Consider the following 27,186-nt stretch of genomic DNA (forward strand, 5'->3'; position numbering starts at 1 on the left):
ACCACCCTGAGCACGGCCATTCTGTACCTGTTTACCTCTTGCTCAGGGGCGCTACCCAAAGGAAAGGGGAGAACAGAGGGTGGGGTGCCTGGGTCCCTGGGGAAGAAAAGGACCCACCCAAGCCCTGCAGCCCGGCTCTGTTTCTCTGGGGTCTCTCCTGTCTCACGTAAATGTGTAACTATGAAGCAAGCTGTATGAGGGCCCTGGGGAAAGCAGGTGAGGTTCAAAGGAGACTTTCCCAGGGGATTGGAGCGCAGAGCAATAAGAGACCAATAAGTCTGTTTACTCCCGGAGTGGTGGGGGCCTGGGGGTCTCCAGGGCTACAGGACCGGGTGGTGGGGATAACCATGGAGTCTTAGGGGCACAATGAGGACCAACAGCCCTGCCCCTGGAACCGGCCCACCCCTCCCTTGGTTCATGGCTTTGGCAGCAGGTCCCAGAGGCAAGGGCTGCCCGTGGGTTCCTGGGGAGACAGGTGTGCTGGGAGCACCCCAGGCCTGCCCTGGCTTCTGGCCAGCACTTTTTCCATAACATGAACTCTCTTTTCCTTTGTGCTTCACTTCTCCTTCCAGTGATGGAGACAATCTAAGGAAAGGAGGACCAGGGGCAGTTCCCACCATGTGTGCTGGCCAAGGGCAGGCCTGTGCTGTAGGAGAAATTGGACAGGTCCTGCCATGGGACTCCAGGCCTGGCATTGGGGTGTGGGCCTGGCAGCTAAGAATTTGGGCTCCAGAGCCCCACGCCTCATTTCCAATCCTGGCTCCACTGATCAGCAGCTGAGAGTCCCTGGACAAGTTCTCTCCCATCTCTGGGCCTCAGCTTTCTCATCTGTAAAATGGGTGTGCTTTGAGGGGGTAAATGAGATAATGTGCAAAGACAGCAGTGAACAATACACGTCTAAAAGTCTCCGCTGCATGGGCTCCTGGACCAGAAAAATCTCTTTATTTTGCTATAAATAACATTATGAAGAGAAATCAGTAAAATTTGAATACATCTGTAGGTTTGATAATAGCGTACCAATATTCATGTCCTGATTTTGATCACTGTACAGGGGTGACAGAATGTTCTTGTTTTTAAGAACTGGACTCTGAAATATCTGGGTGTGGAGAGGCATTATGTCCAGTGTACTTTGAAACGGCCCAGCAAAGGGAGTGTGTGAACACAGGCGGCGAGAGGGAGTGCTAACATTGGGGTACCTGCATGCAGAGGGCACGGGAGCTCTTTGTAGCGGTCTTGCAGGTTTCTGATTAGTTTGAAGTTACTTCAAAATAAAAAATTAAAAGAAAATGCAACAACATGGATGAACCTCAAAAACATGCTCAGTAAAAGAAGCCAGACACAAAAGACCACCTACGATGTGATTCCATGTGTGTGAAACGTCCAGAGATGGGAGGAAAGCAGGTGGGTGGTCACCAGGGGCTGGGGGGCAAGGGGGCCAACTGCTTAACAGGTGCAAGGTCTTCTTTTCAGGGGATGAAAATTTGAAATGGCCTATTTTACATGATGTGGATTTCACCTCAGTTTTTTAAAGTGGGCTGCACAGCACACAGCAAGGCAGCCTGCGGGAGCCAGGCCCGAGGTGGGCTCTGAAATGACTCTGAGACACTCCTGCCCACACACGCAGCAGGGAGACCAGCCAGCCATGCAGGGGTGGGGGTGCAGGTAGAGAGGGTCCCAGGGCACCTGCAACCATAGCTGTCGCCCACACCCCGCCCCCCACGTAGTGTGGAAACACTCCTCTGCTGAGCAAACTGACCAAGTCGCAACAGTTGCAACAGCCGCACCCCCACCCCCCCATTAGCCTCTGGCTCCCCCACCCCCCAGGCAGCCCCTGGCCACTCAAGCAGCCCCTGGGCAGCCTCCGCCCCCAGCAGTCCCTGGCCCGCCCCGCAGCAACCCCTGGCCCCCAGCCGTGCTTGAGCAGCCAAGCCGGTCCTGCCTTAGGTCCTGCCTTAGGCCCTGCAGCTTGGCTCCCCTCTGCCTGCCTGCACCACCCTCCCCAAGACCACTGGCTTCTCCCTGTCCCCTAGGCGCTGCGCCAATGTCTCATCAGAGGCCTTCGTGACTACGTCACTTTGCTTTATTCCTCTCTGTGGCACTAACTCTCTGACATTATACATGCACCTGTTAAGTGTTTGAGCACCTCCACTCCACCCCACCCCAGTGGAGTCAGCTTGGTGGGCAGGCCTTGTCTCCTCAATGCCTGAACAGCGCCCAGCCACTGGCAGCTCTCGACGCCAACATTTTTTGAATGACTGAGTCAGTAAATGAGGGAGTGGCGCAGGAGAAATCCACCTGGGAAGAGTGCGCTTTGTGACCCTGTGGACACACTTTCTGAGCCCCTACAGCCTCACCTGGTCCCCCACTTTGTGGGCGATGACGGTGGCTCCTTCCTCGAGTTCTGTGTCATTGAGCGGGCGGATCCGAAGTGCCACCTGTGGGCAGGACACCAGGCAGCTGTCCAGGGCCCGTCCTCCCCACTCCCCGCGTCCCTTCCTGCCCCCCCATGAGAGTCACACTCGTAGTGAAGCAGGTAGGCCAGTGACCCCCAGGCGCCCACCAGGCATTAACTTCTCATGAACTTGCACGTGTCCCACGACGACACTCGGAGAGGAGTGCTGCGATCCCGGTTCCCTCTCGTTAGTCTCAAATGGGGAAACTGAGGCACATGCCCAAGGTCACACAGCTGCTAAGTGGTCTACCGTTCCCCTGGTTACTATTGCTTCCCCACCAGAGGACCTGCCTCCACGCAAGCTGTGAGCACCTTCAGCGGACCCCCCACTGCACTCTCGGGCAGTCCTACAGGAGGCCCCCTGGGACCCCAGGCCCCGAGTCCTCCTCCACACCATCCCCCGTGAGCTGTGGGCCCCAGCTAGCCACACACCCTCTGGGCCTCTGCTTTCTCTTCTGAGAGAGGACATTCCTCCTGGCAGAAACAGAAGCTACGGCTCCCTGTGGGGCAGTCGTGACGGGGGGTCTCTGCAATCAGTCTACAGGTTGGGGCAAGTCCATGGCCCAAGCTCACCCAGCGGTCAAATGGGCTGAGGTACCAACCACCCAGCAGACAGGTTTGGTCAGGCCTTGCAGAGCCTGGACGGGGCCAGGGTGGGGGAACCCACCCCATCCCATCTGAGTGTCCTGCGCCAGGCCCTGAGTTCCCTGGGGACTGACAGAGGGCAGGGGGTGAAGGCTTTCTGGAGGCTTGGGGTAAGGAGATGGGGGAGCAGGAGGTCACTGTGCCCCCATGGGAAAAGGCAGCAGGACCCTGGGCAGGGACTGGGGTGCTAGGTCGGGAGACACCAGGGAGGAGGCCTCAGGGATACAGCCCTGAGGCTCTCAGGGTACATGAGGGTCACTCACCATGAGCTGCTGGTCCTTGGGTCCCCCCTCCATTATAGCCGGGCGGCCCTGGGCTGGGCAGGGGCCCGTGGTGGGTGGGAGGGCATGCAGCCGGCAGGGAAGCTATGGAGACCTGCCTGTGCGTCAGCCCCACCCCGCCCTGGTGACATCATCAGGCCCCAGGAGCCCAGCTGCTACTTCAACTATCTGAGATGCTGGGACTGCCCACGTGGCCCAGGTCCCAGTGGGTGCAGGCTGGCTACACACTGGGCACAGACAGGCTGCAGACACAGGTCCAGCACTAATATGTGCACTAATCTGATGCCACGGCAACGCCAGGGTTCCTAGATGTCTCACCTGCCCCATAGGTGAGCCTGCCTGAGATCTGCACCTGCTGTGGTCTTGGAGCTTTTCCACCAAAGGGGGATGCAAGCCACCAGCTAACATTTAACCAATTAGCTTCAGCTCTTAATGCTTTTTCTCAGACACATTTGTAAAGCAGCCCTGAAATGGCCTGGCTAGGATGTGGCCTTAGCCCCTGCCCATGAATCTGGGCCACATCTGGGGCCAGGGTGTATTTACTGCTTCAATACCACACTCAACCCTCCCACTGACGCCTCCAGGGACCTCACTGCACTGTGAACCCACCGAGGCTGCACCTGCAGGTCTTGTAGCTGACCCATGTGCCAGACGACACGCACTGACTGAGCCAGGTGACAGGTACACTGGCGTGAACACAGCAAATCACACCTGCTCCTTAATACAAACTGGAGATCAGGTCTGTGAAGTTCAGATCTGAAAATCCAGCTGGACAATTGCCACCACAGGGCCGACGGGCTGCAGAAACCTGCCCACACCTGCAGGGTCGGGCTGAGGTTAGGATTTGCTCAAGGTCACCCCAGCACTCCAGGCCTGCCCACCTGACAGCACTGACCAGGTATGTGGCAGTTAGGTGGTCTATGTGAAGGCCATAGTGGCCATGCCCACTCTTCCTTGGTGCCCAGGCTAACGCCGGGCTCCAGGATTTCCTTGCCATGTAAGGTACAAAAGGGAGGACGCTGCCCCACTAACATCCACGTCCACAAAAGCTACTGCCAGGACCCCACGGGATGGAGCCCAGGTTCCAATGTAAACCCCTCACATGCCGACAGCCCCTGGAGACACAACAAAACCAGGCCTCAGTGGGTGGCCGAGCACAGCGCCCACCCCAATGCCCCGAGCCAGTGCGCTGGGCGACTGTCCCCTCCCCCAGCCCCCACAGGACGGGCCAGCCCTGGGAAACCCATTTCTACAGCAGAAGAGAGTTAGAGCAAGCACAAGTGTTCCAGAAACTCTTTTATTTACAAATTATGTAAAACAATTACAACTACCAAGTTCAAAACTGTGAAAATTTTTTAAAAGCTGTGTTAAAAATCTGTTAATCTCACAGAACCATGTGCCTTTTCCTTCTTACTGGCACGAAATTAGAAACACTAGGTCTCGGCACACTAAAGTTCAAAGAACATGAGTGGAAACAAGAAGGACTATGAGCTGTGCACTGACAGGCCCGAGGACGAGTCAGCCGGCAGGCCACAGCCAAGACCTGCAGAGAAAGCACAGGTGGAGAAGCCTAAGGCTCGAGAAGAGAGACACACAAAGCGCCTGCATCACGGCAGGGGCCTGGCCAGGAGTCGGCCGGCCAGCCTTCGTGGGGACAGCTGTGGCCAGCGGCCCACAGACTGCAGCTGTCACTGCAGAGTCTGTCCTGAGGGCCGAGGATGGCGGCGGTGCCAGCTGGCCGAGCTGCAGGGCAGGCGGTGGCCCGTCTTCTGCCCCGCAATGGACAGCTGATCCTCCAATGCCAGAATGTCGTCAGGTTTGTACATGTCACGCTGCGTACTCCAAGTCTGCCTGTCCTGTGCTTCAGTGCTTTTTAAACTAAGCTCCGGTTCCAGGAGAGAAAGAGGCGGAAGAAACTGCAATTTGACAAGGCACCGATGGGCAGCAAGACATTGCAAATAAAAATGGGCTGAAATTACATGGATTCGTTCACTCCCTTTTCAACAGGGAAAGAAGGTTAAATATTCAAAGGGGACCACCAACAGTGGCTAAAGTGACAATTCTCAACAGGCCTTCAGACTTGAATGCCTCAAGATGTCTAAAGGGCTCTTTCTCGCCAGGCGCAATGACAAGCACACAATACAAAACCCCTTCGGACCCATCGGACGATGCGCGCTGTACAGAGCTCACCTGCAGAAGAAAACCACAGGGGCGTGTGTCCTCCTGCCCCGCCTGCCACGTGCACACGCGTGGCAGGCGGATGGAAGGAGCCCCAGCAGCGGCCATCACTGCCAGGGGAAAGGAGAGGCACCACATTCAAGGCCGCTATCTATGTTTAAAAACAGGAGAAAGACAGCTTTTTCACACGTTTGCTTTTATTTCCACATTCAGCCCGTTTAGAGAACCACGCGCTGCGGCGCCCCTGAGCACGTTGGGACACGGCTGACACTGGCCACGCACACGGGCAGTGACTCCTCGGGAGGACACTGCACGCGGCAGTGCAACAGCAGGAGGAAAGGGGCCTGCCGCAGCGCTGCGTCAGTCTGAGTAACAAATACGGGTGGGGATTAAAACCCAAACGAGAAAGATGAAAGCAGTGCCTTGAAACCTCCGCACTGAGGACACCAGGGGTTAAAAGGCACACTATGTGTGGAGACAGAATCCCAGGGGCAGTCAGTCCAGAGCTTTCGGGAAAGCACAGGCAAAATTCAGGACTTGTGCGGGCTGTCTGCAAGAGGGCGACCTCGGTTCCAGCACAAGGTGACGCTGCAACAAGGGAACAGTGTTTACTCTCCGTCCTGCACCTCCTCGCAAGCGAACTAAGTAAGGTGGTTACTGCTGACGTCATCTCCCAGGTGAGCACGTGAGGCAAGCATAAACCACACCATCTCAAGAGGTGGAAGCGCCCCGAAGATCTGCTTCAGTCTGACACCTGTGCTGCAAACAGCCGTCATCCCAGGAAGCAGCCCGACCGACGGAGGGCACCATGCCCAAGGATGACCGGTCACTTCCCTGCCCGGGGCCCGCACTCCTGGACACCCAGTGCACACAGACCTGCAAGCCCCGCCCGCGGTCAGCACCCCTAGACCCTGTTCTCCGTTCCTGAAGAAGCCTGAGTTCCCTGCCACACCTGACCAGATTTCGAAAGCTCTGGACTCAAGACCAACCAGGGAATGTGCACAACCAGGTGCCGTGGCCGGTGACGGCCACCTTCCTGCCGGGCACCGAGGCCTTCTGCCGGCAAAGGCTCCTGGAGAGTCGGTGCCAGCCTCCCGCTCCGCACGGCACACCTGCCCAGCACTGGCTGGCCCTGCCGTCACCCACAGTCAAACCCAGCTCGCCAAAGCCCCCCCGACAGCTGGAGCGCGAGGCCCCGACGCTGCAGCATGAAGAGCCCTGGACCCTGCTGTGGGCTCGCATGTTACTCGTCCCAGTTCACACAAAAGGATTTTATCACCGTGAGCGCAGGAAGGGGGATTTCACACATCACCTCAAACAGGACACGTTCTAACCTGTGGGCCAACCACGGGGTGCTACCTGCTCCGTCGGAGGAAGCCTTACCACAGTGTTCTCGGGTCACTCCTGACTGCCAAGAGGAATAATTTCTTCAGTGACGAAAAACTCGATGGTCTCCTCCTCCCAATCATCCACGTTGCTGTCCAGCTCGTCAGTGTCCACGCCTACGGGTAAAGAGGGACAGGCCACAGCGCTGTGCAGACGGCGGACGGGGCTGCTGCCGCTGGTTCACCCAGCAGAACGCACACACGTGCCACCCCAGCCGAGAGGACCCTGTAAGGTCCTCGGCAAAGGGCTGTGGCGTTGAGCGTGCAGGCGGCGGGAGCTCCACTGACAGTTTAAGAACCGCCAACCAACACCTGATGTGCACTGAGAACCTGGGAAGTTAACACAGGTGCAAAAGGAGAACGTGTTCCCACAAACACAGCTTTAAAATGTGGATCTGCGGCTCCTGAAGTTACCTCCTCGCAGTTCTAGACGTTCGTTTTTCTGCTCCATATAGAGCTCTTGGGCTCTTTTTCGGTACTTCCGGAAATCTTCCATCATGGTTCGTCTTCTCTCCACCAGCTCCTGCATATAGGGAGGGGGCACTTACAAACTAGTACTTAACTCGCCGTCATGATTTTGCTTAACCAGCATGAAAACATGTCCGCCCGCAGTAAGCCCACCTCCCCGGACCACGTGGGGCACTTCACTGAAAGGGAGACTCTCAGGACAGGAACGGTGGGGGCTTATTCTCAATTTTTCTCACCTAACTGTCCCCGCCCCCCAATTTCTGGATCTGCAGCCAACATAGAGTTACAGGGACCCCTGCAGCCGCCTGCCAGTCCACGCACAGGCGCAGCACGGCGAGCATCTTCTGTGGAGAAGTCACTCTCCGCCATCGACCCTTCCCCCCAACACACACAGCCTGCCACTGGCCCTTCTCTGCCACGCAGGGACAGTCCGAGGGATAAGGCTGACCTTTGAGGCTTTGGACTGGCTCAAACGGTCCTTCTGTTCGAAGATCTTGGAGTATTTCTTCAGATCTTTTTTAATTTGCTGAAACAAAGACAAGTCAGTCAGTTGATTTAAACATTCAAAGCCAAGAACCACAAACGCTGCCGTCCAAGATGCCATCAGGAGATGCCATCCTCAGTGACTGGCAGACACTGCCTCCCAGGAGCACCCAACGTGACATCTGTTCTCCAAGTCTCATCGGCGAGATGGTCCTTCTTCCCCAGGATTTCCTGTCCTTTCAGATTTACTCGAATACCGTCGGTGTCACCAGGACATTTTCAGTCCCTGGCGTCTTTTCATCCCCACCCCTACCCCGTTCATGCAGATCTCCTAGAATGGTACTGAAAATCCGAGTTGACTGTACTAAAACTATTCTTTTCCACTTGTTCTTACATCTCTTCAAAGGGTCACTTTTCTATTCCTTGCTCATGATCACCCTGACAGTACCAGAAGCCAGCTTTTCCTCTTGGTCTCACAGCGCACGCACAGCCCCCTAACCTGCTGGGGACATCACACCTTTATCTGATCCTGGCTCAGGAGCGTTGGGGGCCGAGGTCTCCACAGCAGCTGGCAAAAGCGGTCTTTATTATTCTTCTGCAGAAGGCGGCCTTGGAAAGTCCACAGCCAGTAAGCGTTGTCCACCTGGAAGAGGGCGGAGGTCAGATGGAGCTGCTCACCCCACCCGATCACCCCAAGACGCAGAGCCCACAAAGCCAACCATTCATCCCTCAGATGCCTGCGAGCCAACGGTTCGCCCAACAAGGGTGTCGGTATTTGGGAGACATTGGTGAATAAAACAAAGACCCCTGCTTTCACCGGGCCGGCAGGGGGAAAGACAACTGGATCCTCTCCCCATAAAAACGCTTCTGTATAATCACACTTCCACGCCTTTTGGGGAGATCCCGAGCCCAGGCTGAGAAGCCCCCCACTGGCACCCGCCACTCCTGCTCCAGCCTCAGCCTCCTTCCACAACCAAAGGCCCGTTTCTACTCCCGCTGACACACCCTTGTGTCTTTTGTTCAAGACAGAAATGACGATCTTACGTTAAAAATAGGAATGGCAAACGTTTCTCGTGTGCCAATTCATTCCGTCAGCGTGTCCTGACTGAACCTGACTGTTTAGTCGCTGGCGACACAGCTCAGGAGAGGCCCGCGTCTCCACAATGTTTCATTGTAGCGGGACAAGGAGATGAGGAGCTCGGAACCCCCAACTAAGCCGACTTCGCATCGTTTGAGCACCATGAAAACACAGCAGAGTGAGATGAGGCAGGAGGGGAGCCCCTGGGGACATGCACTTTGTGAGATCGGAACAGCAGGAAGCACCAAACCCACAGCAACGGCACTCCGGGCGGGGGGGGGGGGGGTGCCAAGGCCCCAAGGCAGGAGCCCACGTGGCCTGCGCTCAGGGAGCACGCACTGTGGGCCAGAGGACCGCGGCCAGCAGAGGCCTCGGCACAGGGGGCTCACGGGCTGGGTGGCCAGAAAATGACGGTCCAAACCAAGGACTTCTTGAGAGGGAAGTAACTGAGCTGGGAAAACGTGTGAGAACAGGACGAACCCCCTCCACGTACAAGCCAGTGAGCAGCCCGGTTTAATCTCAACTGCAGGGGAGGGCTACAACCCGGACATCATACTCCCCGGTGCCCACGGTGAAAAGCTCTGGCTACTGCGGACGACGGCAGCCTGGACGCGGGCTGTAGCAGGCTAAGACGTGGTCTAACTCAGAAAAGAGGAGCTCAAGGAACCCCAAGGTGTTTGGGGAAAGGCTGCAGCCGTAGGCGCTGTGATCGGCAGTGGCCGGTCCCGACATTCCCACGATGGTGTGCAGTGACATGCACGTGGCAGAAGCCACACCTGAAGTCCACGTCTGGATCTTCTGCCAGCCTGGTGGCATGTGGCAGGGGAGTCTCCCGTGACGGGTGGCACGGCAGCAACATGGTTTTGCCCAACCGTAGGTAGTAAGTGTTCTGAGGGTGTTTAGGGTGGGCTTGGATAAGCGAGGATGCCGGCAGGCATTTTCGACTTCCGGTATTTATTGGGGTGCAGCCCCATCCTACGTTGAGGAGCACTGGCATTCTGAAGCAGCCTGGGCACAAAGTCAATTTACCATGAACCAACAGCAATATCCGCCTGAGGAGAGTCGTGCGTGTGGAAGGTGGGACGCCATGGTAAGGGTGAGCTGCAAGCCTGGCACCAGCGGGTTCCACGGGGCACCAAGCTCCACGGGCCCCATACCTTATGGCTCCACCAGGACACAGAGGTGATGACGTAGCGCCCGGTCGGGTCCCACTCCACGTCCGAGGCCATGTAGTGCTCTGCGATGTTCATGACCGTGCAGTCCGAAGTGTCAACAAACGCCAAGGCACCGTTCATGCTGGGGACACAGACAGACAGACGCAACAGTCAGGGGAGGGCAGTTAGCTTCCGCCCAGAGCCCCGCCTGCGCACGCCTTCCCACTGGTGTTCCCACTCCTCGGAGGCCGCAGGTGAGAGTCAGACACCCCCCAACCATTGTCTGGTCATTAATGGGGAAGAACAGAAGTCACGCTCTCCGCGGGGGCTGTGAAGGAAGCCGTACCAAGTGCACATGACCAGACTGCATGTGTCTGCAGCGCTATCCTTACAGGAGGGGGATCTGAGGCCAAGCCTCCAAAATCACAATAAATGTCTAGGATAAGTCAGGGACATCGGCACCTGGTGCCTTGCGCACAGGCAGGACGGCAGCTGCAAGCCCAGCTCTTTCCTTCTACACATCCTGTTGAAACAGCAACTAAGTAGCGAGCAAGGGAAGGTGAGTGTCTACGACCCAACCCATGGTTACACCAACCACAGCAGACAGGCTCACAGGCTCACGGCTGTCTGCGGAAAGAGCCTTCCTACAAGACAATGACGTGGACTCGACGCTGGCTAACTGGACTGCCAGGCAGAGTTCCTGCTTAACTGCCAAGGAATCAACACGCAGACGTGTCTTCCAGAGCACGCAGTGAAAGCATGTGCATGTGACTACTTGAATCTGCCTGGTCTTGGCCCAGGTCCGGGAGCATGATGAGGACACTGCACAATGACCAGTCCATTGAGCGAACCTGGAAGGCCCGTTCATGTGGAAACACCCGAGTTCACAAGGAGTCAGAGTCCCAGTATGACACTCAGACCCAGTGGGAGGCCTGAGTGCCGCTCCCCACAAGCCACCAGCAGGTGGCAGACGCCCACCTCCTCAGGCCAGCCAGCACCACGAACTGTCCTTGGGGACTCCAGAAGATGGTGTTTGCCTGCTGCTTATCGAACATTTCTGAAACAAAAGGAAGTATCTGTTACGAATCCTTGTAAAGGCCCTCGAGCCTGCGCGCAGAGAGCCAAGGACGGGTGGCGGGTTCACACTGCCCCCTATGGGTAAGTCGGACAAAACGGCTTTCAGCCACAACTGTAGCACTCCTGTGCAACCAGAAAACCTATTGTTTAATTTAAGTACACCTTAAGTTATGGCCTACACTTACAGTGGGGGGGGTGGGGTGGGGGGGGTGGCAGCACGGGGAGCATTCTGAAGCTGCAACAGTGTTTTTAATAGTACTTGATGTCCAAAACAGCTTTCTTCACCAGGTAACCGGACAAAGGAACTCCATTTACAGTAGATCTTCCTCACCACAGTGACTTTACAAGAGAACAAGGAATCCAGTTTCCATCCGATTCTCAGAGAAATTAAGGGACTCAACACACCTTTTTAAATTGCATGCTCAAAACACCATCTGCCCAAACCCCCTAACTGCCCACTTTCTGCAAGGGCCCGGCAGAGCCCGTGGACGTGGGAGTTCCAGCTCAGTCTTTACCTGGGAGGTCTCCTCACCCAGATGGGCAGTTAGCTACCTGGGGGGTGGGGGGAGAGGCAGCTTTATCTTTGCCTGCCTGCAGCAGACCCACAGGAACAGGGGCACAGTGGGGAGGGGGAGAAGCAAGGGAAAAGCCAGCCCTGCCTGACGGGGAAGGATTCGCAGGCCAAAACAAAACTAGGAGAACTCTGTAAGCAGATACCGCCCAACAGTCACTGAAGCCACACGGGGCACGTGACTATCCCAGCGCTGACACTGAACCTTCGAGGAAAGACGCACGATGCGGAGCATTCACTAGGCAGAGGCACCCTCCCTTTCTACCTGCTGCCTGCTTTACACCCTGTGTCACAGCAGGGGACAAGAGAACTCTTCTCATAGTCCACAACTGCCCTTGTTTCTTCCTATATCCAAGGGAATTAATACAAGTTTTGTGACAGACAGCCAACTGAGTCTACCTCAAATCCTGCAAAGCTTTAGGAAGTGAAAATGAAGTTCCTTACAGAATTCTCTCAGGAAAAGCTATCCCGAGGACACACAAATAAATCCACTGTCTCTCTGGTAAGGAAGTCCCCAGGGGCATGTGGTGAGCGTGGCCTAAGTGTGGCCCCACTTCTAAAGTGGGGCCAGAGGTCCCCACTACCTCAGTCACTGCATGGAAAGAATGCCATGAAGCAACAATTGTTAATTCAGTACCACAGTGTGTGCCGAGGGCCTACTGTGTGCTGATAAGCACGAAGGACCCAAGGACAGAGCCCGTCTGGGCAAGGAGCGAGACAGCAGCCACAGCCCCAGCCTGACATTGCCCAGGCTGCTGAGGAAGAACAGCAGAGCTGGGAAGCGGGGCACGTGACCCCTAAGCCAAGACCACAGCTTTGGCCACAGAGGAAAAGATTTCGTCCACTCGAAACAAGGACCGGCTGCTGGCGTGGAGACACTACTAGGAAAGGCAGCTCAGGGGCCGACTCTCCGTGGACTGAGGTGCTCCCTGCAGCGAGGCAGTGCAGCGTTACCGCGCTTGTGCGGACCCGCAACGGACTGATCGCGCTGTGGGTCTGGCCCGCGCAGCTGCCCCGGGCCGGGCATTCGCTGGGAGAAAGGAAGCAGCTCTCCCCACCACGTGCCGCTCCTCCACCCCGCCGGATGGGCAACGGGCGAGGCTACTTACTGATGAGCTCAATCTTCCCGTTGCTTTTCACGTGGTAGAAGGAGACTGATATCCGAGGAGCCTCCCCGTGCAGCACAGCAAACTTACTCCCATTGGGCTCCCAGGCAAAGGCTATGATGGTTTCTGTACCAAGAAAAGGGGGCCTTTGGTTACGGAAGAAAACATTCCTGAGCAGTTAGCTATCCCTCCCCGAATTCTTAGATTCGTTCAAAGGACCACAGTGTAGGCCCAGGAGTATCACACATGCGAGGTGCCTTGGGGACACTGCCCTGGCCAAGCAGGGACGCTGCCACGGGCAGTGGGGCTGCGCAGCCTGTGACACCTCCTGACCTACACGCCCCGTGGAACGTATGCAGAAGTCTACGGCCTACAAAGGACTGAGTGCCTTTCTACCCAAGCAGGGGCCAGCTTTACACAGCGCCCTATCTCTGTGCTTTCTCCTTCCCTTTCTCCTCCTCTCTCCAGCAGAACAGAAAACAAAACAAACAAAAACAACGAAGACACAGGCTAACTTTTCCATCTAAAGACAGAAACACAGGATTTGAACAGTTGTCAACGAGTCTAAGCAAAGCTAGTAAACTGGGAACTTGTGTGAACCTGGCCAACCTGGCCGAGCGTGAAGGCCTGTCCTCCATATACTCTCGCCGGCGTACAAATGGCTAGAACCCTCGTTCCTCAGCATCGCAAGTGATCAGAGGTGTGAAGAACGGGGCAGCTTCCCTTGGCTACTGGGAAAATTAAGAGAGTGGAGATGAAAGGGCCAAAGGAAAACCCTAACTGTACGTGCTGGGACAGACACACGGCCGGCCGCTCAGTGAGTTAGCGCTCAGTCTGGCTGCTTTGCACAGGCAACGGACTCACAGCAGAGCTCCACAGGCCAAGTGTGGACGAGCACAGCGGGCCCGTCCAACTCCAAATGACTCCAGTGGAACTTGCCTTTCATTTCGACCACATCGACAGGTACCTGTTTTTCCCTCATTCGGAAAATTTCAAAATTTGTGACAACACCCTGTTTAAAAAAGAAAAGAGGGTGACATTCTGGAAATTGAAAATATGAGAAAAACTTAAATCAAAGGACAACTTAAGAATTTAATGAAAGGTTATATTTATACACCTGGTAAAGGCATGACTATCTATCTGAAGTGATTAAAATTTCATCCCTCATGATGAAACAAAGCCTCTCAAGTGCTGGTGGAGGCCCAAGTTGGCGCCGTCTCTGTGGAGGACACTGCACGTGCACGTGCACACTGGCACAGATTCTACCGCACAGAACTGCCCTCAAGGGCACATTCATGCAAACAGCCCAAGGACCCGCACTGCAGCTTGTCTGCGGAACTTCTGTGTGGCCCCAGTGGCCCACCAACGGGGACTGGTCCAACTACCCAGACAGCAGGAGGTCCGTCCAGCAGGTCACCTTCAGGATACACTGTCGTGTAAAGCGGGCCGGGGCACCAGCCAGAACGGCCTCGAGTGGAAACAGACACATGGCCATCAATGGACGGCTGGGTCAACACGGTGTGTTGACACCCATATAGCTATAAAGTGGTAAAGGTAAGGTTCTGACACATGCCCCCACCTGGGTGGGCCCTGAAGACATGCTCAGGGAAGGGAACCAGACAGAGAAGGCCACACATGTATGACCCCAATCTCTGAAATGTCCAGAGCAGGGAACCCTGACAGAAAGCATGAAAGCAGGCAGCGGGCATCAGGAGCTAGTGCGGCGGCGATTGGAAGTGGGGTGGCTGCTGCTACTGGGGACGGAATGCTGGCGTGATAAGTGTCCTGGAATTAGTGTGACTGTGCTGCTTGACCTTGGGAAAAGGTGAGTTTATGGTAGAGTTATCTCTCAACAAAAAGGCGTTTTGTAAAGGGAAGAGGCATACTTTCATCACAAGGAAAAATCAGGTGACTTTCTGGGAAAGTTAATAGTAAATAATGCAAAAAAAATCTAGTGACCCCTGCACAATGCAAGGGCAAGGGGCGCTGGACCCCAATGCAGTCGAAAAGCCACACACAATTTTTGACTCCCCCAAAATGGAACTACAGTCATCCCTCATTATCCACAAGGGATTGACTCCAGGACCCCCAACACCAAATCCTCAGATGCTCAAGACCCCTATAGAAACTGACGAGGTCGACGCAGTCGGCCCTGCACATCCGCGGAACCCCAAGACTGTTCCCATTCGCTCTGGCTGAGTCGGCAGACGCGGAACCTGGGCACACGGGGGGCCGGCTGCATGCTTACGGGAAAAAATCCACTGTGTACATGGACCGCACCGTTCCAGGGTCAGCTGTAGCCCCTGTTAACTCTAAACTATGCAAATGTACCACCCAAAGTTTTACAAGGAAAAATTACACTCCTCAGCTAGCATATGACAAGAGCCATAGCTGTGACAGCCAACTAATTCCTTCTGCTATCGGATGGTCTGCAAATGACCCACAATTAAACCCCAAGTCCATTAACACCCTCAAACAACATGGTGGCTACTTTGGAGCTGCGTTGGACTGTTCTGCCCACTGGCATCCACTTACCTGGGTCCCTTTTGGAGTCCTATCTACTTTAACACACAAGTAATCTCCGTTTTTTTGCCAATGTAGCTTGCAATCGACAACGTTAAACAGATTCCTAACTCTGATCTCTTGTCTGGTGGGAAGCTGCATCAGGGTGACCCTGGCGGGAATATCTTTGTCTTCAGGCACCCAAAAGGCTATTATGTTGCCACCTGGAGACCAAGAAAAGTCTCTGCAGAACAAAGAAAAGAAAACGTTACACAGGACTGGCTAAGTGATGAAAACGGGAAACAAGCTCATTGCTCTACAGAAGCCTGGCTCCCCACTGGCCCATTTCACCACCAAACCAGCAGCTCCCACTTCACTGGGATGGGAGCTCACCCACTGGCACTGGTCCGGGGCCTCTGCGTGAAGCTCATCCCATCCTCAGGACCCCTCACTCTGCCAGGGAGGAAACAGCCACAAGCCATGCTACCCCCGTCACCCATTGTGCTGCTCAGGACTCAAAGCCAGCCCCCCCACCCCACATGACCCCCTCAAACCGCCACTTCCTGCTGCTACAAGTCAATTGTAGGCTGATGGTACCAGCCACGTGCTTTCTAAGATCCATCAGGAAGCTAACACGAAAACCCCACACCAACAAGCATACGAGGGTTCGGGAAGCCTGAGGGCAGTGCCCTGTGCCGTGGAAATTACCCCACAGGAGAGATGGTGTATCGAGCAATTCATGACTTCATAGCTGTGAAGAGTACCTTTACTTTCTCATTTATTGAGAATTCCTGGTTTTATTTTTAATTATAAGCCTTAATTTTGCCCAAGAATGTAACAATAAATAAGAAACATAACGGTCCTTGCACTGCTGGTACTTCACTGCTGATATGACTAGGCCCAGAGGCGTCCGAGAAACACACATGTGCCGTCTGTGATGGAGCATACCAGCTGCAATTCACCGAAGACCCTGAACCCCATGCACGGGTCACCCACTTCCCGGAGACTGCGGCTCTGGTCCCGTGGCAGGAACGTGAAATGAACAGACCCCACAGTGGCCCTCAGGAGATGCCATGTGAGGGGAAGGGGACTGCTGACACTGAGGGCTGTGAATGGGCCCAGTAACGAGCAGCAGCCCAGGTGGCAGCAGGCCCGGGCCCGCTGTGCCGTGCCCGTGTCTGGGACGGTCAGCAGTGTTTCCTCCAGCTGTGTAAGAGCCCACTGCCAGCGGAAGGAGAGCATTTTAAAGCACCTCGGAGGAACAGTCACTTACTTTATGCCAGAGATCTTCAGGCTCTTCTTGTCCAAGAGACCCATCGACTGCCGGGAAAATGAGGGGTACAACTGAGTCAAATCAAGCCAATGTCCCAATAACACATTGTTTTACAAAAAAGGCATTAAGAGGTTCTGATGTGAGTTGGCCGAGGGGTCAGTGTGAGCACAGAGGGTGAGATGAACAGTGAAACAATTCACGTCCAAGTCACTTGTCCCATCCCTCACTCTCCATGGCACAGAGCGGGGCAGGCAGGTGGAAGACCAGCCCCACGACACGAGAAACTCAAAGGCACGAGCTGTGCCTCACTCTGCACACAAGCCCCTCCTCCCTGTAGCTGCCACTGTATCCACTGCAACCACTGAGGCCAACAAGCAGCTCAGTTTCCAGAAAATTAAATCACTCACAGGGGTTTCATAGATGCTGAGAGTATCAAGTGTCATTCTGGCAAAGAATTTCCCATCATGGCTCCACCTAGGAAGAAGGAGGGAAGTGCCAGGCTCTGCCAACGATAAGGCTACAGATGTGCCACCACAGCTACCACTGGTCTACTCACTTAAAGATAGGCCAGTGGGCTGAGCTTTCACAGTGAAAGCCTCTCTTCTTCTGCCCGGTAAGAATGTCCCAGATGATGGCCTGAGGGTCATCCTGCGTGTCCGTCAAGGGGCTAAACGTCACCAAGTATCTGAAATAGAGGGAGACACTTTTTATAACTCCCCGCTCCCTCCCATCCTCTCAGGAGGGTCACATCTCTACCTGGATACGGCGAGGACTGGCCCCACGCTACAGTGGAGGCGGCCAATCTGTGGCCTCAGGTGACTCCAGGCACAGGGGAGGCTGCCAGAACAAGCAGTCAGGACTCACGCAGCCGGCACTTGCCCCAAACACTTCCCTGACAATGCTCTCCCATCAGGAGACCCCACCTGAAACACGGAGCAGAACCACCTCTATGGCACAAAGCGCTCGGTCACTCTTGGCACCGGGGCGCTCCAAGGGTCACCTTAAAATGTTTCTCCACTGAAACCAGGACACAGAAAGGTCCAACAGATACCAGTCTGCTGTGTGCTCTAGCAGGAGTGGAGTGCAATTCTTGTAGTATCCTCACCGATGCTTAATGAAGATGACAGATGTCTCGTGCTGTTCAGAAGCAAGAACGTGCCTGACGGGGAACTCCCGTGCCTGGGTGTCTCCCAGAAATCAGCATCGCCTGCTGGCTGGTCTGCACCACGGCAGCTGCAGCCTTGGCTTATGAGGTGTAAGTACGCCAGCTGCCCTCAGAACAGTGGGCTGGAGGAAAGGCAGACACACACACAGGAGCAGAAAGCGGCCTCTGGCTCCTGTCAGCAGCAGCTCCAATGCCCGCGTCAGCTCCTCAGCAGGCTCTTTGACACCCTAACTCTCCAGATTAATAATGATGGCGTGGGTCACCTCCTCCCACAAGGTAGGAAATCCCTACTCAGACTTATTTGATACACCACAAAGAACACAAGACTATCCTTGAACTACAGAAACTGTTTAGCAAATGTGTCCATGGACTCATTCATTCATTCGGACATTCACTAAGCACCAGGGTGATGATGATAAGAGGTGGCCCAGTCTCTGTCCTCGAGCGGACAGACATGTATACAGGTGAATTACAACTGCAGGTAGTAAGTCCAACAACACAAACACCGTCTAGGAGATCGCAGGCAGGCTAACTGCTGCAGCACTGGGAGGTGCCTAGCAGACGGAGGCGTGCGGGAAGCTTCTCGGCCCCGCAGGTCACCCTGGCCGGACATCAGGACCCACTTAGACTGCTGATGGAAGGACGAACGTCAGTTACTTTGTATTAGGAACATGCAAAGTGGCTGCGAATTAATGAGTATTCCAGGAATACATTACATAAAACTATCTTATCAAAATTAAGAAACATACACCAGACACAACTTATGGTTTACAGGAAACACGAGGATTAAAAAAATAAATTAATGATGCTTCACGGAGTAATCAGTCAGATCCAGAAGATGAGACAGTTCACAGGCCATCAGCTCCTATCTCCTTACCAAGTCGACAGCAAAAGACCACACAGGGCAGAAAGCGCCATGCCCGCGTGCGCCCGACAGGGCCAGGTCTGGACAAACTAAGTAAAGCTATTGGGGACGCGCGGGGCAGGCCGGGTATGCCAAGGACTAGGCGACATTAGGAAGTGGCACCCGTGTTGGTAGGTGTGATAAACCACGGTCACGTGACATCGTTTTCCCGCAGCAATGCCACTGTGTGGAGATGTCTCTCATTTACTTCAAGCTACTCAAAAATTTTTGAAGCAAACATAGCAAAGTAAGAAATCATTCAACCTCAGTAATACTCGCACAGGGACGTTACTACAGCAGTCTAGCTGTCCGTGCAGAAAAGTTTTATACTTGGAAGGTCACAAGCAGCAGCAGCTGGCACCCGCTGCCGCATCAGAAGCCCTGCGACAGGGGGCCTTCCCTGGCATCCCAGTGAGCACAGGCGACGACTGGAAGATGCTGAGCTGCAGTACAGCCAGCACCAGCAGAGGTACAGGGTGACACCGAGTGCGCTAGCCACACAGGGAAGGCAGGCTGCAGACGAGCCCCGAGCAGGGGCCTGAGGACTCCGGGGCGTCTGGGCAGCGAGGCCACGAGCACCAAGAGCAGCTGCGTGGCTGTGGGCTATGCCACACAGACGACCTCATACGCAGACTCAGTTGCGAGAAAACCATCTGCAACCACGGTCTTAAATTGGATCATGAACGGAAGGGAAAATCTGCCAAAGGACATTATTGACCAAGTGATAAAACTGGAATCTTAGATCCGTTTTAAATCTCCTGAAGTTAAGAGCGGCACTAAGGTTGTGTAAGAGAATTTCCTCTTCCTGGGAAATGCACAGCTGGGGTGCAGGGAGGGGACACTTGAACTCAGTCCCGAATAGCTCATGAGAAAAATTACATCCGTATCTGGAGAGAGAAGATGATGAAGGAAGTGCAAACAAGGTGACCTGGGGACTCAGGAAAGAGCACAGGACTTAGTTCCCTGTGCTCTTCCTGCAACTTCTCTAAGTTTGAAATTACCGCAAAATAACACGGTGTGAAAATTACCTGTAAGTTGGCATGAAGTGAAAAGAACAGACACCACGTGCACTTTTCTGAGGCTTACCTTTCACAAGGTGAGAAGTCAATGAGCTGAACCCCCTGGTGGCTGAATCTCTGAATCTGTTTGAATTTCTCTCCCCCCCAAAGAGCGATGCCCCGCTGATGGAAGGTGGCCAGGTAGGTGCCCTTAGGGGACCACCGCACATACGTCTCTGTCCATCGCTGTGGAGAGAGCCAGCGCCAATGTTACCGCAACAAGCAGCCAAGCACAAAGACGCCTCCCTCCTGCAAGGAATTTACTCCTCAAACTCTTCACTGAAAAACACAAGAAGCCTGTTCACATCCCAACTTAGTTTAAAGCTGAAGAACGAAAGAAGCTGCTCTCCGAGATAGAATCTCAAAGAATGTGACACGTCACCTGCCCTAGTGCCCCAGGCCCGGTAAGGAGACAGAGCAAGCCCACGTGGCAGCAGATACCCACCGCTCTCTCTTCGATTGAGACAGGGTCCTTCACATCATTCCAGAATATAGACGTGCGGTCTCCACTCTCGAAAATCACACTGTACTGATCTCTGCACTCGGCCTCCTCGAGCCAATAACGCAAATTCCCCTAGAAGAGGCAGAAAGGAAGGAGGCATTGCGCGCCATCAATTTTCACCCAAGTAAACTCCCTTGTACCGAATGCTCTTCGAAGTGTAACAAAGTCGGTCAGTGTCCCTAACTGCCAAGAAGTCAGCACCTCAAGTGACAGGCTATGTGGTTGGTTACTGGTTGGAAGGACATACCAAGTCTTTGAAAGGCTGCTTCTCTGGGATGTCCCATTCGTCACTGATGGTCATATACCTGGGAGAGGAAAAGACACTGATGAGTAACACGCCACAACAATTAGAACAGGGGTGAGCAAACAGAATGGCAACTACATGGGTGGCAGCCACCCCCCAGCAGTCCCATCAGACCTCCCTGGCTAAGCCACACGAACACAAGAGAAACCCCGACGGCATCTCACCACAAGGACCCGCCGTATGCACCCCTGCTGCCCAGGGTGGGAAGAGGCCGTATCACCAGCACGGGGATGCTGGTGGTGAGGGGTGTACTGGCCAACGGGAGGGGCCAGGGATGTGAAATGGTCCTGCATGGCTCTGACCAAAGGACGGAACTGCCTGAAAGGCCACGAGCACTCCCCTCAGAAAGCTGGGCCACTCAGGGTGAGCGTCCAAGTTCTCAGGGCCCGAGACTGAACTCACTTGTCAAAATCGGTGAAGAGATTAACTCTGAACGTGTGCTGCTTGTCCAGCTTGTAGCCATCGGCGTTTTTTACAGCATCCAAGGCATGGGCAGGAGACGCATATTCCAGGAAAATGTACCTGACGTGAGGAAGAGGGTCATTTTGCACAAGTATAGTCTTTAAGCAAGTCACGCTCAATACACACAAGACCCTCCACACGTGCCATAAACACTGGGAATTTCTGGGACCCAGGCTCCGGCCACGTCCAAGGCAACTTGCTAGCAGAGTCGTTCCCTAAACATGAACACAATCTAACAGAAGACCCACGTCTCGGACTCCATAATCATAAATTACACAAAAGCTCATTAATCAAAATCTCCATTTTCTTGACTGTGGTAACGGTTTCATGGATATATATATGTCAAAACTTATGAAACTGTACACTTTAAAGTACAAAAGTTTACTTACTATATGTCAATTACCTCATCAAGGCTGTTAAAAAATCTAAAACCACGGACATTGTGTAATCCTGTGTATCACAGGCAAAGTTACAAAGGCTCTCAGAGGGGGTTTCATTACAACAAAAAGTATAACATGAGGTTTATCCTTCCACCTAGTTCCAAAATAGAAAATGTCAGAAGCATTACCCGTATTTGATCATTTTTTAATCAATTAAAATTATTCTAGGTAGTTTCCAAAATCTGAATTAATAAAACAATCCGCGTTATCACCTTCTCACTCCTGGCCTACAGAGGACGGTTATGCCTGGACACAAAGACTGATATTTACATGAAATGCTAATGGGAAGAGTCTGACAAGATCGTGAAGCGATGCAGAAGAGCGTTCATTTCTGCGTCGGCTTGTGACTGTAACCACCTCGATCACGAGTTCACAGTGCCGAGTGCCACTGCAGGTGACTTCATGCAACCCCACAATTCCTTTCCCAGGCACGTGGCAAGGAAGCCCTCACGCTGGCTCAGAAGGGACGTGTGCAAGGCCGTTTTTAAGTGCAAGACACTAAACGTCAACGGATAGGAGACAAACTGTCATGTGGTGCAACAGAATACCACAGCGTTTAAGGCAAAGAAAAGAGAATTCCCTTTATCAACACAAAAGACCGAATGCTGAATTTAAAAAGCAAACTGCAAGACATACTCTGGCTACCACTTTTAAAAGATGCACTAATATTTCAGGTAACACTAGAGGAAAAGTCGCTAATTAAGCAATAAGAAATGCTTTCACCTAGAGTGTAAAAAGTATCCCCATTCTGGCATGTTAAAATGTGGGGGGGAAAGCATACCTTAGAATCAAAAAATACCACATGTAAAGTTTTCCTACGTCTGCCAGCTTCCAGATCGAGCAGTCGCTTTACCCAGGATGCTCCTTGCATCAATCACTGCTCTGATGGCGGAAGACTGAACTGTCAAGCCCTGATTCTTTGACAATTTAGCACCAAATTTCAATTACTCTAATCTGAGAACCACACTTGGGTGTCCTTCCGTGTGCACAGCCCCAGGACCAGCTCACTGCTCAGCAGACCTTCCACCAAGCACGACCTGAACAACCAAACGAGGCAGAACTGCCACTGAGGCCCGCACGGCAGCCCCAGTGAACTCCTGTGACACATATGATCCCCACAGGGTGTCTGATAGCAGGAAAAATACAAACGACACTTAAGATGGAGAACATCACTCACCCTTTTGTCTTTCCATCCTCCTCGGGATAAAAGTCATTTGTGATTTTCCCAAACCTGGAAAAGATCTTATGGATGACATTTTTGAGTTTCTCCAGACGGTCAGGTCCCACCTGGGGAACGTTGTCAACCACAATCACAGAATCGATGCCATCTGCTTCCTGGGGCCGATCTTTGAGTATGTCCCCCAATAATTCTGTATGAACAAGAGACTTGTCAGACGGTTCTTACCAGGCAACATATTACATTAGCTTAGCATATAACAAATGTTTAAGAAGCAAAAAAATGAACAGTCAAAATACTTTCACTGTTTATGAAAGAAGTCAACACCCTGCTTGCCTCAAAATTTAAACTTGACTTTAACTCTTCACACTCCCTTTGACAGTCAAGATATGTCAACTGATTCCTGGGAATAACGGACGATTTTAAATGAATTAAAGACTTGAGTTTAAGAACGCTGAATGCATACACAGAAGAAGGTCTTTCACCAGGAATCAGATAAAAAACCCCAGTGGCCTGGGGACTTCCCTGACCCATGTCCATGGCAAGCCCACCACCAGGCACTTGCTTCCCAGTCAGCTTAAAACAGAGCAAACAACTTGTTACCCAGAGTTGGAAGACAACATGGGGCTGACCTGCATTTAAACAAGGACCTGGAGAGCACACGAGCTCAGGAGAGCGTGCACGTAAACCCTGCACCTGACTGGTGGTCTCTCCGGTGAAATGAACTAGCTCACAAGGTTGGGAAATACATCAGCCGTTTACAGACATGAAACCCGTGAAAGTTTAGGACAATGCTTGGAACACAGTAAGCAATGTTTTCGTAACTACACTCAAAAACTCAAGATGTATTATGTTCATGTATCTGCTTTTAAAATTAAGATCACAGAACCCAAATCTTAACTACTCAAACTTCTTAGAATTGCTTCATTTCCATACAATGGTCAGCTTGGATAACAGAAAGAGACGGAAAGATAGGTGTAAAAAGGAATAGAGAAAAGAACCATGAGAGCAACCAACACAAACAGTCTGGGAAGCAGACTGGAGGCCAACTGGTTTGCCTGGGCGATTCCATTCTACATGCCCACCGCCATCTACCTGACAGCGACCTGTCTCTGGCCTTCAGTCCTTCTGACCATAACGCTCCAGCACCACAGAAATGCCTGACCTGTTGCTGGAGATGGGCACTCGGAGGCCAAATGGAGTATCAGCTGAAATAAAGCGACCTTATCTTTTCAGTATAAATTCTGTACAAATCCTAAACCCAATTAGTTAGCTTGTCTAGAAAGCTGTGCATTTACAAGGTGCTGGGTTGGGAGCGAGAACACACACCTTTCAGAGCTGCCCCAAAGCACACTCACGAGTGGGCTGCAGTAGTCCGTCAGCTAGCAGGAGCACAGGTCATCTTAAACAACAGCTGGGGAACAGTGCCTCGTGTTCTGGAACCCAACTGTCACTCTCATTTCTTTATTATACTCTTAAGAATTTCAACAGGCCAAACTGGACACAAAGTATTTTTTGCTGCATTTCTTTCTCAAAAGTTAAGAAGAATTCTCTCCACTTTTGTGTTTGAAATTTTCCGTAAGTTGAAAAATCTTTCAAAAAGCAAAGCATCCTTTAATTTCAAGAGGCATGCCCTGTTATAAACTATTTCTAATTAATTTCAACCCTTTATGAATGATACTGAAAATGTTACCTAAAGAATTGCCACTTAAATTTCTAAGAAGTTAAAATTGAGACCAAGCAGAGGGAAGAGGGAAAGAGGCAGGTTCGAGTCACAGCAACGGAGGCATCTACCCCAGAGACTGGAGTCAGTCCCTGGGTTCTTTTTAAAGTCCACTTACTATACAATTAAGTGGCCTGTTCAGCCTGATCTGAGTTTACAAGGTTCACAATAAAAAGCCCAGTTTTTATACAAACTGTGGACGCCTTCCCACAACCTTAAAGTTCTTTACAGGAACAAGAATTCTTTTTAAGAAGCTGCCCGTGCACAGTAAGGGAATAGATGCAGTCACTATACGTGAAGAAACACATTTCCATCATCACTACCAGCCTACACCGCTGGTTACTCCTGACTGATGGATTCCCAATCTGGCTCCCAGAGAAACAGAAAGAAGCAATTCTCAAACTAAATAGCAGATATAAACATAAATACTATTTAATGAACTAAAAAGACACTTAAGAGTCAAAACTTTTATATATGTTTGGCCAAGCACCATAAGCAGTTGAAAATTAAAAGTGAAAGGATGGTTGTAATTCAGACACAACTGTGCAAAAGGGCCAGTGTTTCAGAGAGGAGAGGCTGCTCTGCTCTCAAGCGCTGGACCTCATGGCACCTGTGAGAGGCGCTCGCTGCACGAGACTCAGTCCATTCTCAAAAGAAGCGGTACCTTGGGCATCTCAGCTCCCCTACAGGGGGTTCTCATGAAACACAAAACAGACTTGAACTACTGACCACAACCAAGTGGACTCAAGAAAACTGAAGGTTTGCTTAGTTTTAATTCCTTAGGACCAGGAGCCTCACAGGTCACTCTGGCAAAAACATGACGATTACATGGGCTCCAAAAGGTCTGCCCAGCTGTCACCTAACCTGGCTGGCCTTGGGCTCATGTTAACATTCTCTGTCACACACAATTTTGGAAATAATTCACGTTAAAATCTTGTGTGAATTAGATGTCTTCAAATAATGCTTTATAAAAAAATCAATTGCAGAGTAAATACTGGAGGGCTCAAAATGGCCTTTGAAAATCAAAACTTAGATTTCAAAATACACCAGAAGTCGTGTGGTAAAAACAACACTGGTCTGGGCAGGGACGTCCCCGCATCACTGTCTCCCTGTCAGTTCCCAGCCACCTGCTTGGTGGGAAGCCTTCCCAGGGCTTCACTAGCTTGTGGGGGCTTTCCTGCTTCTCATGCTAACGTGCCTTTTACCTTATGAAACACAGTGACAATAACAGGTAACCCTTTAGAATCATGTTTATAAGTTGGCAAATCTATGTTGGTTTTCTAAACTTTTTCATTTTGCTTGACATTCTTTCCGATTCTGACTCAATCTCAGTGCGATCAGACACATCTCCAATCTTTGTGTCTGAACACGGGACACCTCATTTTCTTGGTGTGTCACTGCTGGCGCCACCTTCCCGTTTTACTATAGAGCAGTCAGTACAGTGATGTGCTGCAAGCCTGTCGAGTTCAAACGGCTAAAAACAAAACAGAAGCAAACGATACAGTAAGATCAACTATCATCAAGTCACTTCAGAAGACAGGCTGTCAGGCAGGAAACAGAAAGAAACGTCTGTGAGTCTAAAGGAGGGCAGAGCACGGCGTGGTCAACACCCCCAAACCCTGGAGAAACGACCTGCCGGAGGAGGAGGGGACCTGCTCCTGGGCTGACCGAAAGAGGGGCCCGGAGAGGAACGTGGCCGAACGGCCTGGCACAGACCCACGAAAGGGCTCCACGAGGGCACAACCTTCCGCCGGGCAGAGACAAGGCACCCACAGCCTGTTCTGGGGACGGCATCACACCCACCGCTGAGGGGACCGCCCGGGGGTGTTCCAGGACCCGGACAGCCGTGGCGGACTCTCAGGGCACCCAGACTTGCTGCCGGGGAACTGTCGCCAGAGACCGCGCCGCTCGTGGGGCGTCCTGCTCCGCGCGACCCTAAATGCCACACCGCCGCACGCACGGCCTCAGCGCCCGCTACACGCCTCTGCCCTCGACCTCCAAACACCTGGCCGCAGGAATGGCCGGCTCCCCAAGTTGTCTTCATCCTGCCCCCCCCACTCCTGGAGAAAAGGCAGTCCGGGCTCCCACGGAAAAGCCTCCCTACGTGCGGGACCACAGGTGTAGAATGGAGACGCCCCCCGCCGACTCCCGCGGCGCACCGGGACCCGGGCCGCGTCCGGGGCCTCGAGCACCTTCGCGCAGCCAGGCCCAGCCGCCCTACCTTCCTCGCTCACGTCGTCCACAAAGTCCTCGGGGTCGCTGAAGGAGGGCTCGTCCGCGTCGCCGTCCTCAGCCGCGCCGCCCAGCTCCTCACCCGCTCCGTCGGACCGGGCCTCAGCTGCCGCGTCCCTGGCCTGTTCCCCAGGGGCCTCGCCCACGGCAGGGTCCGGGGACTCCTCGGGCGACTGCAGGGACGGGGCGGGGGTCGCGCTTGCCGCTTCCTCCCCGTCGGCCGCGGGCTCGGCCGGCACTTCAGGCCCCGGCCCGGCCTCTGCTTCAGCCTCAGCCTCCGCCTCCGCGTCCTCTCCGCCCGCCGCCTCCTGCGCGCCGAGCCCCGCGAGCCGCGGCGGCTCCTCGGCCGGTGGCGGCTCGGCGTCCAGCTGCTGCTGCTGTCCGGGCTCGGCCCGCTCCTCGGCCGCCTCCGGCGCCGCCACGTTCTCTGAGTCCTGCATGAGCCCGCCGCTGCCGCCTCGCCCGGCCTCGCCGCGCTTCCGACTCTCCCAGGCCGCACCGCGCCTACCGCCGGGCCATGTGCGTGCGGCGGGGCATCCCACGAGGATCAGAGGGGTGCGCGTCCA

The 27,186-nt window shown here is 53.5% G+C and overlaps 2 protein-coding genes across 2 annotated transcripts in view; both read right to left on the bottom strand.

The window, feature by feature from the left end:
* LOC117016624 (kinesin-like protein KIF19) overlaps nucleotides 1-3,490 on the bottom strand; it is a 34,782-nt gene extending 31,292 nt beyond the window's left edge. Inside the window, exons 1-2 of the mRNA XM_033096051.1 lie at nucleotides 3,361-3,490; nucleotides 2,355-2,435 (exon numbers count right to left, since the gene is read on the bottom strand). Of these exons, the coding sequence (XP_032951942.1) occupies nucleotides 2,355-2,435; nucleotides 3,361-3,393 (114 nt within the window). The 5' untranslated portion in view covers nucleotides 3,394-3,490. The remainder of the gene's footprint in view (nucleotides 1-2,354; nucleotides 2,436-3,360) is intronic.
* A 1,171-nt stretch (nucleotides 3,491-4,661) lies between these two features.
* EIF3B (eukaryotic translation initiation factor 3 subunit B) lies at nucleotides 4,662-27,102 on the bottom strand. Its single transcript, XM_033096172.1, has 19 exons — nucleotides 26,610-27,102; nucleotides 22,666-22,858; nucleotides 20,989-21,108; nucleotides 20,530-20,587; nucleotides 20,226-20,354; nucleotides 19,809-19,966; nucleotides 17,210-17,338; nucleotides 17,061-17,127; nucleotides 16,654-16,700; nucleotides 15,414-15,624; nucleotides 13,818-13,890; nucleotides 12,882-13,004; nucleotides 11,103-11,181; nucleotides 10,128-10,266; nucleotides 8,410-8,535; nucleotides 7,858-7,935; nucleotides 7,356-7,464; nucleotides 6,940-7,058; nucleotides 4,662-6,144 (listed from the first exon to the last, which is right to left on the bottom strand). The coding sequence occupies exons 1-18, from the start codon at nucleotides 27,058-27,060 to the stop codon at nucleotides 6,955-6,957; spliced, it is 2,394 nt and encodes a 797-aa protein (XP_032952063.1). The 5' UTR covers nucleotides 27,061-27,102; the 3' UTR covers nucleotides 4,662-6,144; nucleotides 6,940-6,954.
* Between the last annotated feature and the right edge of the window lie 84 nt (nucleotides 27,103-27,186).

The sequence above is a fragment of the Rhinolophus ferrumequinum genome, chromosome 24, assembly GCF_004115265.2.
Source record: "Rhinolophus ferrumequinum isolate MPI-CBG mRhiFer1 chromosome 24, mRhiFer1_v1.p, whole genome shotgun sequence".
Classification (NCBI taxonomy): domain Eukaryota; kingdom Metazoa; phylum Chordata; class Mammalia; order Chiroptera; family Rhinolophidae; genus Rhinolophus; species Rhinolophus ferrumequinum.

Coding starts and splice junctions, on each gene's coding strand:
- EIF3B (XM_033096172.1), bottom strand. CDS start 27,060: ATGCAGGACTCAGAGAACGTGGCGGCGCCGGAGGCGGCCGAGGAGCGG. Junction 17,339..19,808: donor GACTTCTCACCTTGTGAAAG/GTAAGCCTCAGA, acceptor CCTCTATTTCAG/ATACTTGGTGACGTTTAGCC. Junction 8,536..10,127: donor TGTCCTGGTGGAGCCATAAG/GTATGGGGCCCG, acceptor GCCCTCTTCCAG/GTGGACAACGCTTACTGGCT.